At 41.1% G+C, this 16,821-nt stretch overlaps 1 protein-coding gene across 2 annotated transcripts; it reads left to right on the top strand.

The window, feature by feature from the left end:
• Positions 1–2,862: 2,862 nt before the first annotated feature.
• Positions 2,863–16,588, top strand: LOC136699756 (CD9 antigen-like). Of its 2 annotated transcripts, none has more exons than XM_066674715.1 (9): positions 2,863–2,989; positions 6,367–6,451; positions 7,382–7,478; positions 8,438–8,535; positions 9,692–9,766; positions 9,968–10,069; positions 10,994–11,098; positions 12,787–12,864; positions 15,113–16,588. In XM_066674715.1, exons 2-9 carry the CDS (start codon positions 6,386–6,388, stop codon positions 15,287–15,289), a joined length of 798 nt encoding a protein of 265 aa, XP_066530812.1. In that variant the 5' UTR covers positions 2,863–2,989; positions 6,367–6,385; the 3' UTR covers positions 15,290–16,588. The 2 variants fall into 2 exon arrangements, with proteins under 2 accessions (XP_066530812.1, XP_066530813.1); XM_066674716.1 differs by having other exon boundaries at positions 15,979–16,588.
• The last annotated feature ends 233 nt before the right edge of the window (positions 16,589–16,821 follow it).

Below are 16,821 nucleotides of genomic sequence, written 5' to 3' on the forward strand. Positions count from 1 at the left end.
TTGGATACATGACGCGCAGCAGGTAGGTGTCGCAGTCACAGAGCTCCAGGGGCCTAGAGGTTGTGGGGTTCGATTCCCGCTCCGGGTGACTGTCTGTGAGGAGTGTGGTGTGTTCTTTCTGTGTCTGCGTGGGTTTCCTCCGGGTGACTGTCTGTGAGGAGTGTGGTGTGTTCTCCCTGTGTCTGCGTGGGTTTCCTCCGGGTGACTGTCTGTGAGGAGTGTGGTGTGTTCTCCCTGTGTCTGCGTGGGTTTCCTCCGGGTGACTGTCTGTGAGGAGTGTGGTGTGTTCTCCCTGTGTCTGCGTGGGTTTCCTCCGGGTGACTGTCTGTGAGGAGTGTGGTGTGTTCTCCCTGTGTCTGCGTGGGTTTCCTCCGGGTGACTGTCTGTGAGGAGTGTGGTGTGTTCTCCCTGTGTCTGCGTGGGTTTCCTCCGGGTGACTGTCTGTGAGGAGTGTGGTGTGTTCTCCCTGTGTCTGCGTGGGTTTCCTCCGGGTGACTGTCTGTGAGGAGTGTGGTGTGTTCTCCCTGTGTCTGCCTGGGTTTCCTCCGGGTGACTGTCTGTGAGGAGTGTGGTGTGTTCTCCCTGTGTCTGCGTGGGTTTCCTCCGGGTGACTGTCTGTGAGGAATGTGGTGTGTTCTCCCTGTGTCTGCGTGGGTTTCCTCTGGGTGACTGTCTGTGAGGAGTGTGGTGTGTTCTCCTTGTGTCTGCCTGGGTTTCCTCCGGGTGACTGTCTGTGAGGAGTGTGGTGTGTTCTCCCTGTGTCTGCGTGGGTTTCCTCCGGGTGACTGTCTGTGAGGAGTGTGGTGTGTTCTCCCTGTGTCTGCGTGGGTTTCCTCCGGGTGACTGTCTGTGAGGAGTGTGGTGTGTTCTCCCTGTGTCTGCGTGGGTTTCCTCCGGGTGACTGTCTGTGAGGAGTGTGGTGTGTTCTCCCTGTGTCAGCGTGGGTTTCCTCCGGGTGACTGTCTGTGAGGAATGTGGTGTGTTCTCCCTGTGTCTGCGTGGGTTTCCTCCGGGTGACTGTCTGTGAGGAGTGTGGTGTGTTCTCCCTGTGTCTGCCTGGGTTTCCTCCGGGTGACTGTCTGTGAGGAGTGTGGTGTGTTCTCCCTGTGTCTGCGTGGGTTTCCTCCGGGTGACTGTCTGTGAGGAGTGTGGTGTGTTCTCCCTGTGTCTGCGTGGGTTTCCTCCGGGTGACTGTCTGTGAGGAGTGTGGTGTGTTCTCCCTGTGTCTGCGTGGGTTTCCTCCGGGTGACTGTCTGTGAGGAGTGTGGTGTGTTCTCCCTGTGTCAGCGTGGGTTTCCTCCGGGTGACGGTCTGTGAGGAATGTGGTGTGTTCTCCCTGTGTCTGCGTGGGTTTCCTCCGGGTGACTGTCTGTGAGGAGTGTGGTGTGTTCTCCCTGTGTCTGCCTGGGTTTCCTCCGGGTGACTGTCTGTGAGGAGTGTGGTGTGTTCTCCCTGTGTCTGCGTGGGTTTCCTCCGGGTGACTGTCTGTGAGGAGTGTGGTGTGTTCTCCCTGTGTCTGCGTGGGTTTCCTCCGGGTGACTGTCTGTGAGGAGTGTGGTGTGTTCTCTCCGTGTCTGCGTGGGTTTCCTCCGGGTGACTGTCTGTGAGGAGTGTGGTGTGTTCTCTCCGTGTCTGCGTGGGTTTCCTCCGGGTGACTGTCTGTGAGGAGTGTGGTGTGTTCTCTCCGTGTCTGCGTGGGTTCCCTCCGGATGCTCCGGTTTCCTCCCACAGTCCAAAAACACACGTTGGTAGGTGGATTGACGACTCAAAAGTGTCCGTAGGTGTGAGTGAATGTGCGAGTGTCTGTGTTGCTCTGTGAAGGACTGGTGCCCCCTCCAGGGTGTATTCCCGCCTTGCGCCCAATGATTCCAGGTAGGCTGTGGACTCACCGCGACCCTGAACTGGATAAGGGCTACAGATAATGAATGAATGAATGGATACATGGAATGGAAACTAAAATATCATGGGCTAATTTTTGAGTGCCCTGTGCTCCTCTGAAAAACATTGAAGAAGTATAATCATTGCTCTTTCTTTCTCTATGATTTGGGTGGTGGATCATTCTCAGCGCTGCAGTGACACTGACGTGGTGGTGGTGGTGGTGTGTTAGTGTGTGTTGTGCTGGCGCGAGTGGATCAGACACAGCAGTGTTGCTGCTGCTCTCATATGGTCATAATGTTAAAGGTCAATCTGTGTATATTCAGTAGATTTCGGATTCTGGCATTTAGTTTAATTATTGTTCAGTGCAAAGGCAAAACATACATCAGAAATAGAAGAAATGACTGTTAATTTCAGTTTTCTAATCTCAGTAAAAGGTCAATTTATACATGTCATTGAAAAATACAGCTCCATAATTCCTAAAATATTAATAATATAATAAGTTTCACAATCAGTATGGGATCCTGGTTTGAAAAGAAAGGTTTTAAGAGGAAAAAAGCTGTCAAATATCACAGCTTTTTCAAAACAACACCTTCAATTATTTTTTTTAACCGGCCTCACGAACATTTAATAGGTCATGTTTTTATTTACTTTTATTATGTGTGGTATTTTATAGTTTATTAAATTATTTAGCAGTCTTGGCTTGCAATATCTTTCCTTTCCTTGTAAAAGATATTAAGTGTCTCCATTGTTTCTGTGACTTTCACTTTCATCTCCCATAGTTCTGCGGTTTTCTCTAAATCCAAGCATTGTTAAGTTTCGATTCTCTAGCCGCACAAACAGAGCACAGCGGAGGGAGAGCGGTGGGATCAAATCTCAATACAGAGCAGAGCACTTGAGCGGCACAGGGCTTGGACCAATCAGAAAGCTGGCTTGAGACACGGGTGCAGGGATTTGACCAATCAGTGCGCATGTTTATGGAGAAGGCGGGGCGTGTAGAGTGTAGCGGCGTGTAGATGTAGTGCGTCGTCAAACGCAGGCGATAACCGCGACGGGAGCTGATTGAAAAAAGAAAAACCACAGGAGGGTTAAGGACACAGAGGCTAACAGTCAGGTAAGTCCACTGCAGAATTGAACATGGATTTATAAAGCTGCCTATGCTACTTACCTCAGTATTAGTTGAGTGAAAACATTAGGATTAAGGTGAGATTGTTTATTCTTAAAGGATGTATTTTTTAACACGTAAGAAGCAGAGTTTAACGCTGAAGGCCAGTTTGATTCAGAAAAATACCGTTCTTTTTAAAAACAGCAAGCTTTAATTTTAGTACCCTGCTTTAGTTTTTTTTTTTTTTTAAAGATTTTTTTAATATGTTTTTTTTAGTCCTGTTGTTGTCTCCCTGAAAATGTTCATCTTTCTCTACACCTTCCTCCTTTTAACGGAAAGCTTGACATAATGCAGCAAAACGACCAGAGAAAAAACAACTTTTATTTTCACCTATAAAAGCCAAATTTCTCTATAATCACTTTAATAAACACAATTACCAATTCCTGAATTATTTATTTATGAGCATTTGTGCTTTGAAAAAAGTTCTAAGACAGTCTCAAAGGAGCAAATTCAGTCAAACAGTGTTTGTTACATCATAAACCTAAGGCGGCAGTTCCGTCAAATTTCAGGGCGGGGCTTTTGAGATGCATTCAATTACTGGAGGAGCAGGGGTAGTGGATCATTTCTTATTCATAGGTCCACGTGTGGTTAATGAAGACACAGGTGTAACATTTAAGTTGATTTTAAGGATTGCTGAATCCATGAAGGGCGGCACGGTGGATCAGCAGGTAGTGTTGCAGTCACACAGCTCCAGGGGCCTGGAGGTCGTGGGTTCTAGTCCCACTCCGGGTGACTGTCTGTGAGGAGTGTGGTGTGTTCTCCCTGTGTCTGCGTGGGTTTCCTCCGGGTGCTCCAGTTTCCTCCCACAGTCCAAAAACACGTTGGTAGGTGGATTGGTGACTCAAAAGGATGTGTGTGTGTTGCCCTGTGAAGGACTGGCGCCCCCTCCAGGGTGTATTCCCGCCTTGCGCCCAATGATTTGAGGTAAGCTCTGGACCCACCGCGACCCTGAACTGGATTATGATTGAATCCATGTATTTCAGTGGTAGAGATGGTGATGCAGAAGCACATCCTGAGATAACTGTTTAATAAATTGAAATGTAGGACTGAACTATTTATGAAAATCATTAAGACATCAAAGAATGACTTGGAAACATTAATTGAAACACTAACATTAAGCATAGGCACATTCATAATGACATCATCAGAGAGCCTCACCAACCTGGAATTCAGAATCCAAGATGGCTGCATCCATATCAACAGTTTATTAGTGCTATTCTACACAAAGTTCTGTCCAACTACTGTATATTGACATGATTAAATGCATAAAATTTGGCATATTATCAACTGGAATCAGTAACAGTGCTCACTAGGAACAGTGCTTTCTGATGTTTAACTGGAACCAGGTCAGCAGACAGGGTGTGATGTCAATACTCTAGCATCCAACTGAATTAAATAGAATGCAACATAAAAAGTTTTACCTGTGAGCGCAGTTGAAACTGCCCAACATTGCTTTTGCAAAATGGCAGAACCCCAGAAAAGTGCATTATTTTGTGAATAGGACAAAGTTGTGGGGTTTGGTTATGAACACAGAGAAGTGCTGTGTCAGAAACCGTGCTCTATTTACTACATAGTGCACTCTTTTGGGGTTCGGCCATTTTGGTGTCTAAAAAAACACTGTGCACAATATTCACTCAAACTATCCCACGGTACACCGCAGTAAGTAGTGTACAACCAATATACCCTAGAGAATAGAGGCTACCCATAATACACTGCAGTGTTGAGAAGCATATAACTGTAGAACAGGAGGCAACAGTTTCAGGACCTCAGTTCCAGGACCCTAGGAGAATAATAAGCAGGGAGCCATCTGAGGAAGGAGCGAACATGGCAACAAAAACTAATGGAGCACTTGATAAAAAAACATGAAAAAATACAGATCCTAACAGTCCCCCCCTGAGACATGTGTAATTTTAGTATGTTTCCCCTCTGACTCAATAAACTTAGTTTCAAATTCATTCATTCATTCATTGTCTGTATTCCTTATCCAGTTCAGGGTCGCGGTGGGTCCAGAGCCTACCTGGAATCATTGGGCGCAAGGCGGGAATACACCCTGGAGGGGGCGCCAGTCCTTCACAGGCCAACACAGACACACACACATTTACTCACACCTACGGACACTTTTAGGCCAATCCACCTACCAACGTGTGTTTTTGGACTGTGGGAGGAAACCGGCGCAACCGGAGGAAACCCACACAGACACAGGGAGAACACACCACACTCCTCACAGACAGTCACCCAGAGGAAACCCACGCAGACACAGGGAGAATACACCACACTCCTCACGGACAGTCACCCGGAGGAAACCCACGCGGACACGGAGAACACACCACACTCCTCACAGACAGTCACCCGGAGGAAACCCACGCAGACACAGGGAGAACACACCACACTCCTCAAAGACAGTCACCAGGAGGAAACCCACACAGACACAGAGAGAACACACCACACTCCTCACCACACTCCGCACAGACAGTCACCCGGAGCGGGAATCGAACCTACCTGCTGCGGGACTGCGGCACTACCTGCTGCGCCACTGTGCCGCCCTTAGTTTCAATTTTTAACCCAAAAATCTCATGTAGTTAAACTTTTACCTGAGATTTGAATTAAGATTATCGGATTCTCCTGGGGGTGTGTACTGTTTTTTAATATTTATTGCCACAAACTTGCATTAATCCTGTGGGTGTACTTGCTAATTTGTGTCTGTATCTGCTGCTTTTCTGTTAAATACATAATGTCTGAGCACTGTGGTTGTGCTAATTTGATAAACAGAAAACATGCCCATTATATACTTAACTGTTTACTTAGAAGTCTCACAAATTGCAGTTCTAAATAGTTGGGATACTATACAATTCTAGTAAAAACAGAAAGAGCTGATTAATACATTCCATTTAATTCCAAAAACACTTTCTTTGATGTTTTGCATTATGACATTTAATGCCCGCATCATATTCAAATAAAAGTGGAATTGGAAACAACCTGTTCCCTCACCTTTCATTTGATCAACTTTTAATACAGACACCTGTAGATCCAGTTTTGGTAGTGGATTTAAATATATTTGCAGCTGTTTGTTTACACGTCACAGCTGATTTACACCATACAGCTTTCCCTTTTAATTTTGAATTTTGCATTCGTTCCCAAAAAAGAATTGGTTTGAACATTCGTGCTAAATATATACTTCACCAACACTACATCGTTTAACTGCTCAGCTACACGACCTGTAAAATTACAGTTATTTTGGAGGAGATCGGGCAGCAGCTATACTACATAATGTACTGCTTTGATGATAAGACTAAATTGAATTAAGCCTGAATTTTCCTCTCTCTTAGGTGTGCACCGGTATTAATCATGGCTTTGGATGGATGTGGACAGTTGTGCAAAGTCTTGCTCGTCATTTTCAACGTGCTGTTCATGGTAAGGAGCCTGTCAGTATTTTCTTGTCTAGTCTCAGGACAGAACTACAGTATTCTCGTTAATAAATTGAGAAACTCTTGTAATGACCAAATTACAATCACTAAAACCATAAGGAGGAAGTGTACTTCCATTCACGTTTATAAAATCCTTCATTCACAGCATAATATAGGACTTTAATGTCTTTCTTTGCTGGAGCTTTAACATTGTCCTTCACAGGGACCAAAGGCCCTAGTGCTGGGCGATACGAGCGCAAATCAGTATCGCAATTAATTGTATTTTTGACCACAATTACAAGTAATGAATGATTTTTATGTTTTTGCATTTTTGACTCTGATAGTTCAGTGCTGTAAATATGCTCCTGGGGTATTTTTCTAATGTTGTTTGGAGCTTGTTCTTCTCTTGTTTTCTGAGCATTGTTTAGATTTGGTGTGTGATTTAGTCCCTGAAACTGTTTTTCTCAGCGTTTACATTTGACTTTTTGTTTTTGTTCAATGATGTTTTAATTAGAGTCAAATCACAACACGTCCAAACCACAGATGCTCTGTTTTTGTTTGGTACGAGCTGCTTGAGTCACTCGGTTGGCCTCAGCGCTTAGGTTGTTTCCATGTGGCAGATAAGGGCCGAATCACATGACTACAGCTTGGTAGTGTGGTTTTAAAAGGACAGTACATGAACACAATGGACCCCAGGGCATTATCCCTCCTTCAGTAACTTTACTGTTGGTCCTTGTCTGTGTATTTAGATGAATACTCTGAAGAGTCTTTGATAAAAGGTATTCAGTCAAATATATATTTTTAAATGGCAGTATTAGAAAGTCTCAGGAACTGTGAATATGCAGCTGGCGTAGCTGAACTGTAAAGTTGATATTGCATGAATTCAATGTATGTTCAATGTTCAGCAAATAAAACTATGTCTCTCTGTCTCACCCAGCTGGTTGGTCTTGCAATGCTCTGTGGGGGTTTGTATCTGAGGTTCAGTGCTGAAGGACCCCTCAACCTGGATTTAAAAACTGACCACTTCGTTGTTTGTAAGTATAGTCTTAATGTGAGTTGCGGTAAATTATAATTCACATCAACAATGGGTTTCTAGGTGCTTTTAGAGCCGGTTTATTTGTATAAAGAGTTCTATATACCTCCTTATCTTACAATCCTTAATAGATTGTTATTATTAGAGCTTTAACGCTAAATAGGAAGCATTTCTTTGTTTATCTGACGTAATGTGCACATCTAAAATTCTATTACAGGAGGAGGAATTATAGTTGGGGATGTTTAAATATATACACATTTTTCTAAATGAAAATAAAACAGTATGAAGGCTATTTCTATAGGATAAAAGTGTCGTATCAGAATATGCTTCCAACATAATATAAGGGGGAAACATGTATAGCCTGTATCCCTGTATGAGGGTAAAAATAAGGTAAATTAATTTACAGTAGGCTTAGATTGTATAGTACACACAGGGAAAACAGATTTATCATGAAAAACACATGGCAACATTAAAAACTGGGTCTGAGCATTCACAGAACTGCTAAAGGTAGCACATATAGACAGAGCTACAGCAATATGTTCATTTCGAAGCCACTCCCTTCTGTTATTTACACCACGATTTATTATCCACTTCAAATCCATCATAAATATTACTGACATTCTGTAGTAACAGGAGGTTACCCTACCTCCTCATGCAAAGCTAATCCCATTCAAACAGGGCTTTAGATTCTGTACATTTTTAACTTTAAACTTTAAAAAGGAAGTACTTTCATGTACATTATATTCCCAAATGTATTTAAACAGTTATTTTATGAATAAGTTAGGCTTATTCTCCCTGAGCACAAGTTTTATGTTTGACATATTACTCCTATCTAAATAACAGGCTGATTTTCTGTGTTGGTGACTCAGCTGGAATTTCTTTCGTTTCTTCTGAAAGCAAAACAGCTTGGTTTCGATTCAGCGCCTGCTTATTGCTCAATTTGTTTTTCCTCCTTCTCAGCTGTGTCGGTGATGATGGCACTTGGAGTTTTGCTTCTGATTATTGCAATTGCTGGAGATTATGGCTCTTGTGGTGAAAATAAATCTGCACTTGGTGTGGTGAGGATCTGCACGTACACATATATGCACAGACATAGCAAAACTACACACAGCTAATGGAGAAAAATTTCCATCTCACAAGCATGACCTCACTTTCCAGTTGGAGGGAGAAGAAAGTATATGCAAGTCTTAATCAGAGCATCAACGCAATACAACGCATTGAAGCTTACAGGAGGCCAATTAGGTCAGCACAGTGGTGCCCTACGTAGTGTTGCTGCTACACAGCTCCAGGGTTTTGGGTCCAATCCCTATCTCCTCCAAGAGTCCAAAAGCATATGTTGGAAGGTTGACTGGCTGGGTGAAATTGCACACTGCTTTGTGAATGGGTGAATGTGTAATGTCTTGTGATGAACTGGTGCACTGTCCAGTTCCAGCCCTGTGACCAGTGATTCAGGGTAGGCCCTGGACCCTGATCAGGATGAAGTATTTGCATAAAATGAATGACAATTACATGACTTATAATTTTTGTGTTGTCAGAAGCTGTATATAGCACATATTTGATTTAACAATGATTCAGTTCCACTTTAAATTTGATAAAAAATGAGTTTTTAATAATATCAATCCCTAGAAATTGTCTTTATATAAATGGCCAATCAATCAAGCGGGGGTGTGTCTGTAATGTTGGCATGATACAGTGAACAAAAGTATATTTAGCATAACTTTCTGATATCCATCCATCATCTGTAAGCACTTATCCAATTCAGGGTCACGGTGGCTCCAGAGCCTACCTGGAATCATTGGGTGCAAGGTGGGACCACACCCTGGAGGGGGCGCCAGTCCTTCACAGGACAACACACACTCACATTCACTCACACCTATGGACACTTTTGAGTCGCCAATCAACCTACCAACGTGTGTTTTTGGACTATGGGAGGAAACCAGAGCACCCGGAGGAAACCCACGCAGACACAGGGAGAACACACCACACTCCTCACAGACAGTCACCCGGAGTGGGAATCTAACCCACAACCTCCAGGTCCCTGGAGCTTTGTGACTGCGACACTAACCTGCTGCGTCACCGTGCCGCCCACTTTCTAATATCTTGAAGCATTTTTGTTAATAATGAGAACTGAACACATATTGCTGCATTTATGATTAAGGAGCCTGTAAGTGGATGGTAGATAAAATTAAAGATGATCCATTTTCTTCTTTCTAGTACATCGGCCTACTGAGCTTTCTAGCTACTCTGGCCATCATTGCTGGTGTTCTGGCTTCAGCAAACCTGCCAAAGGTACTTTATGCACACACATACATGAATATTAATGTTGGAGGTTTGAATTTACTGCAACAATGTGTGTAAATAATCAGTTCTATTTGCTTTTTCTTACATTACAATTATTCTTAAAAAATGTTGTTCACTCGTGTTATGTATTTTTTGTTGCATTTTATTGGATGTTGATCTTTTAACTCTTTTAATGATTTTGTTTTCTAGTTTTCCGAACACGTAGGGGAGTTTTACGCCACCGTCTACGCCCAGTACCTGATTAAGAAAGACACGATACGGGGCATCATTCTCAAACTGTTCCACAACACTGTATGACCCTCACAAACACATTTTGTTCCATATCACTGTTCAAGTTTCACTCACATATTTGTTTAGATATCACTTTATGAGGCTCAGAAACATGTAAATTCAAGCATTGCTGGGACTGTATTTAAACTACCCTACTTGGCCATATGTTTGTGGACAACTGCTCATCCAGCTGATGTTGGACGATTTGTCCCAGTTTTTTAATGCTTTTCCACCGCATGGTTCCCGCTCGGCTCTGCTCGCCTTCCCCTAAAATGTAACCCGTGACGTTGCAAATCGCTGTCTCCAATGTAAACTGCAAGCTTTGGAAACCACCAAAACATCAGTGTAATGTTCAGCAATGTTTTCTCATTGTATATTCACGTTTTAGTTTTTTGAAGAAACAAGGATACTTTATACCTCTTCAAAAGCCCACACCATAATTTTACGAGGTGTCGTTGTGAGTCAGATAAAAACAAAGTCTACAGTAGATTGGACATTTTACAGCTAGTTTGTGCTGGATGTCTGCTTTTTGTTGTGATTAACAAGTCAATCAGTGCTCTCCAAAATTTACATGTCACGTTTAGTCCCTACTCAGCTCACTTTATTATTATACCTCAAAGAGAAACTTGATTTACAAACAGTCACTAACAATCCCATCCATACATATATTAAAATATTTGGAAAAACATAATAAATATCTGCTCACTTGGAACCATGGGTGAGCAGATAATGAAAAATGGCCAGTTCCAGGTACCAAAATAAATGGTACACTGTTTGACCCCAGGACCTTTATCAGTGCATCTCAGTTCACCATTGATGGCTAGCTGTTTCACAAAAAATATAACATTAAATTTGGGATTTCATGTATTTACTGATGCGACTCATTTTTAATGAATATAATGTTTTTTAATAGTTATTAGGCTCATTGTGTGTATCTGTGTTCAGTTTGACTGCTGTGGATTAGGAGGCACGGTGCAAACGATCATGCAAGAGACTGACACCTGCCCTCAGGAGTACTCACTGCTGGGAATTTCCATATCCACCTCTACTGTGAGTCACATGCACGATCATTAAACTTGCTTCTGTTATCTTGCTAGCTTGGATCAATAATACAGGGTGGGCCATTTATATGGATACACCTTAATAAAATGGGAATGGTTGGTGATATTAACTTCCTGTTCGTGGCACATTAGTATATGGGAGGGGGGGAACTTTTCAAGATGGGTGGTGACCATGGCGGCCATTTTGAAGTCGGCCATTTTGGACCGAACTTTTGTTTTTTCAATGGGAAGAGGGTCATGTGACATCAAATTTATTGGGAATTTCACAAGAAAAACAATGGTGTGTTTTAACGTAACTTTATTCCTTCATGAGTTATTTACAAGTTTCTGACCACTTATAAAATGTGTTTAAAGTGCTGCCCATTGTGTTGGATTGTCAATGCAACCCTCTTCTCCCACTCTTCACACACTGATAGTAACACCGCAGGAGAAATGCTAGCACAGGATTCCAGTCTCCGTAGTTTCAGGTGCTGCACATCTGGTATTTTCACAGCAGAGACAATTGCCTTCAGATAAAAGTCTAAGGGGGTCCGATCGGGAGACCTTGGGGGCCATTCAACTGGCCCACGACGACCAATCCACTTTCCAGGAAACTGTTCATCTAGGAATGCTCTGACCTCACACCCATAATGTGGTGGTGCACCGTCTTGCTGGAAAAACTCAGGGAACGTGCCAGCTTCAGTGCATAAAGTGGGAAACACATCATCATGTAGCAATTTTACATATTCAGTGGCCTTGAGGTTTCCACTGATGAAGAATGGCCCCACTATCTTTGTACCCCATATATCACACCATACCATCAAGACGTGCAGCACCTGAAACTACGGATACTGGAAGCCTGTGCTAGCATTTCTCCTGCGGTGTTGCTCACATGACCCTCTTCCCATTGAAAAAAAAAGTTGGATCCAAAATGGCCGACTTCAAAATGGCCGCCATGGTCACCACCCATCTTGACAAGTTTCCTCCCTCCCATATACTAATGTGCCACAAACAGGAAGTTAATATCACCAACCATTCCCATTTTATTAAGGTGTATCCATATAAATGGCCCACCCTTTACATTGTAGACTCTTTTAATTATTATATATTCAAATAGTAGGACCTGCAAAACATTTTAATTTACGATACATTAATCTGTTTTTAAAAAATCTAATGCTGTTTTAATATAATGTATAAATGATTCAGTACTTATTTAACAGAGGTTTGGTTTTAAAACTATTATGAGGCACATTTGATGCCAATTTTATATGTTTAATATTAACACATACCACAAAACCCATCAGTTTATTCATTTGTATAAAATCAGTAATGCAAGAGACACAGATTTCACCAAGCTTCAAACATGTTTTTTTTTTCCTGGGAACACTGCTCTGGAATATCAGTGAAGTAAAACCTGACAAAAGTAAAGCTCAGTTAATCCACAGTCATGCATGGTTCCTAAATAAAATTATCATATTCTCCATGTGACTGTTTGTTGCTTCTTTTGGTTCACTGTCAGTTTGATCCTGCACTCAAATGCAGTAAATATAATTGTATAATTGTCTGTTAACCGTAAACGTGCTTAAACATGTTACCTCCAATTATTTCAGGAACAGGTCTCTTCCTTACTTTAATATATTTGATGCCAAACGTCTCTTTTCTGCTGCTCACTAAAAGCCTGTGTGTCTGTGTATACAGAGCTGTGTGACTGCAATTCTGGCTGACCTGCAGAGATCGTCAGTGCTGGCAGCATTCTTGGGCATCGCTGGTTCCATGGTGAGTCACTTACACACAGTAGTACATTTTGGTGGTAAACCACCATTGTATAATTTCTTTGCAGAGCTGGACTACGATCAAAAATAGTTGTCTTATAGGTCACTTCGTTTACGCAGGAATAAACGAGCCAGTTTATTAACTAATGTAGCTACAGATTCAGCTATATGCAACGTGAATTTATGTTTTACAAAATAAATATAGTAAACAAAAATAAGTCCGCTTTAGTAGTTTTGGTATTGGTCTCACAGTCAAATGCTGTTGAGGTAAATTGGTCAAAACTTACCTACATATATATATATTGGGGGAAATAATGTATACAGTAATCCCTCGCTACTTCGCGGTTCATCTTTCGCGGATTCGCTACTTCGCGGGTTTTTTCAAGGGCGCTTATGGCCGCTATATCGCAGACATTGAGGGAAAATCTAGGAAAACCGTGAAAGGTGACTAGCCAAAATATTTCATTAAATCCATTAAAATTTCATAAAATTCTTCTATATTTTTGCCATTATTAGCCCATTGTTAGTGTTAAATGTGTGAGTGCACAAATCTTTATTTCGTTTTCAAATCCTTTTAGTTCATTTATTATTCTATGTTATTAATCTGAATAATGTACTAGACCCTGGGCATCCTCTTGGCAGCAGACAACATCCACTCACTTCACCAGATTAATGCTTTCATCTGCACCCTTTTGTCTCTCTCTCTCGATAATGAACACCCAAAATTTTTCACGAAATCCTATAAAATATTAATAACAAACACTTTCCTAGCCTAAATCACAGCTTAGGAATGACTCTATTAAAGAAACTGGTAGGATATCACATGTAGTTCCAACTGAAAAACATTATAGAACGACTGTTTAATGCAAAGGGTGGGTTGTTAACAGTAACAGGGAGGGGTTTAAAAGTCCAAATACTCGTTAAATACATAAAAATATATCTTTCCTCTACTTTGTGGAAATTCGTTTTTCGCAGGTGGTCTTAGAACGCATTCTATATATATATATATATATGATATAATCAACTTTATATACCCTTTGACTGGTCACTGTTGCGATGGAACAGGCAAATTGGGTGATTGATAGTTAAAAAACAAACAAACAAAAAAAAAAAACAACAACAATATTTTCAGATTGCCATATGTTGGCACTTACAGAATACGCCATCCAACCCACCACAAGTTGTGAATTAACTGTGGTATAACTTTATTCATTTAATTGGTCAGTTCTTTTAGTGAACAGCGGCAAACATTAGAATGTGGAGTTTTGTGTTTGTCCCATTGTTGTACTTTGGTTTTAACCGACTTTATGCCACACCCTTAACAAATTCCCTTGGGTAAGGGAGAGATTTCTATTTAATACATAAATGAAAAACACATTGTGAACATAACTTTGAACAAGGCATTATTCCCACATGGATTACATTGTGTTAAAATGTGTCACAACTCCCTCAAAGTTAACGACTCCATAAGAACACAGCATGTCTAAATGAGCAATGAAGCAGAAAGCCTCCTTCTCTGTTGCACAGAATGATTAGAAGAAGGAGAATTCAGAAACAGAATCACATAGCAGAATTACACTGAAATTCTCAGTACCATGTGTTTTCAGGTTTATAACGTTGCCTTTCAAATAGTTAGTCTTTTATTACAAAATAAAAAACATAATCAATGACCGAATTGAAGTACTACACGCAATAATACGTTTTTAAAAAATACAGTGGTCATTGTATCTGAGGTTGGAGCTCACATTCTTTAAAAAAAACTACTAAAGCATCAGCTGAATTAGCTGTTGAATTAGCTTCTATTAGCAAAGAAGATTTGGCAAATTTTTCATGGGCGCAACCCACATACTCAGCTCTACTTCTCATCATTAAAACAGAGACTAACAGGCTTTCCAACGGTGTAAGAGTTATTGCGAATAAGCATTGTTACAATAAAGAAATCATCTACCAAACACAAATGTCCTTAGCTTTTATGCTAAGTATAGCTAGCATGCGCTATATGCTAAACAACAGACAAGATTCCCCCCCCCCCATTTCATTAAAAAATAAACACACATCTTCTGTGTTAAGCCTTCTTTTTTTTTGAAGACGTTATAGCCATTAACAGAAATTAACTGATTCATTTTGAAAGACTTAAGATTTTACTTTGTCCAGCGTCCCTTGTGTAAAATGGTTCCAGTCTGACAAGTCCACCTCTGCAAGACAGTTACTAAAATGCATGTGTTTGTGTTTGTCTCTCTCTCTCTCTCTAGATTGTGGCTATAGTACTTGCCTACGTCCTCGGCCACCAAACCTCTCGCCCTGTTTCTTCCCCTCCCCCCTATGTCCTTCTCAGCTCCTCCATCCCTCTCACTACCTCCACACAACACTCTTCTTTCATCCCTGACTCTTCTCCTCCACTCCCCACTGACAAAATTGAAGATGTCTAGATGTCTATTAAAAGGTTTCTTGAAGTCCCCAACCTAAAAACCACCGTCACACCCACTCCCTTCACCATCCCCTGTCCTCTCTGGCTGCTGTTGTGCTGCTGATATCATCTCTGTGACACTGGAATTGTTAAAGTCTGCAGTGCTGTAGTTGATTACACTTTTTTCCTCAACTGGATTCTCTGATATTAATGTAGTTTTCAGATCAGAAAAAGCAGATAGGAAAATTGTAATCATTTTTAATTTAACCATAAATTATTAAAACTATAAAGAAATATTTAATTGTTAAACACAATCAGCTGAACCGTATTTTATACTGCCCACAAACTATTTAAACATCTTTAATTTTATGCAAAAACTAACCTTTGATTTAAAACAAAAGCTAATTATAAGTTTCTTGTATTTTATTTCAGTGTCTACTGCAAGCAACAGTTATAATCAAACGTTAATGAAGCAGTGTAGGTATAACCCCAAAGTGAATAATGCATATACACAGCTGTTAGCCTTTTAGTAACATAGCATTCAAATACTCATAGACGAGCCGGTGGACCATCACTACTTCAAGGTGGTGTTCAACAAAAACCCTTTGCAAACTGCATTAAACACTGCAACTTTAACAATAAACTGAACTTAACTTAGACTTCTAACAAACACTTTACCTCTCTCTCTCTCTCTCTCTCTCTGTGTGTTAGCTGGTGGCGTTGGTCTGCAGTGTTGTGATGTACTCCAGTGTAAAGAAGAGCACGTATTACTCACAACCACTCACCTACTACTGACCTGCTGCAGAAAACCTCCATTCTTCTGTTTCTCTCTTCTCCTCTTTTTCTTTTTTCCCCTTCTCCTCTCCAGCACATTTTTTCCCATAATCAGTCAAGCTGGGAATACACCAAGCAGCATGATCCCAACGTGCCAATAACTGGAGCCGAGTAGGACATCATCTTGTGTACACACACACAAACATACACACACATAAGTGCACTTGCTTGCTTCTGCTACTCTATAAAAGGGATATTAATGCATAAAGTTTATTATCTGAAATATATTCCATTATTAGGACGAGCTGTTTTTTTGTATGAATATTTTTACATTCCTATTTGTTATTACTGTTAGCAGGGCTGTTATTCAAGCTGATTGAATGAAAATACATTTCAAATAACGTACATTCACTAAAGCAATTGGTTGTGTATGTTACATTTAAAAAAAAACGTTTAAAATGAGACTCAAACCATGTAAACATTTCATCTGAGCCATTGTGTATTTGTGTAGAGCTCTTTGTTACGAAAATAAATGTTTCTAAAGGTGTGTCCTGTGTCTTCTGTGTAGATAAAATCATGGATTTTAAAGAGTGGCCATTTACAGAAATGTAATTAATAATCGTGCTGTCTTTAAAGGCTAAGCACCACTTAATGGACCTCCATGAATATTCCACATTATTGTAGTATGTTGTATTGTTAGTCCATTTTCTGGATATTTTGGGATCTTTGGGCCATTTGTTCACAGATGTCCCACTGTACATTGAATGATTGCAGCCAAAA

This window comes from Hoplias malabaricus, chromosome 6, assembly GCF_029633855.1.
Source record: "Hoplias malabaricus isolate fHopMal1 chromosome 6, fHopMal1.hap1, whole genome shotgun sequence".
Taxonomy (NCBI): domain Eukaryota; kingdom Metazoa; phylum Chordata; class Actinopteri; order Characiformes; family Erythrinidae; genus Hoplias; species Hoplias malabaricus.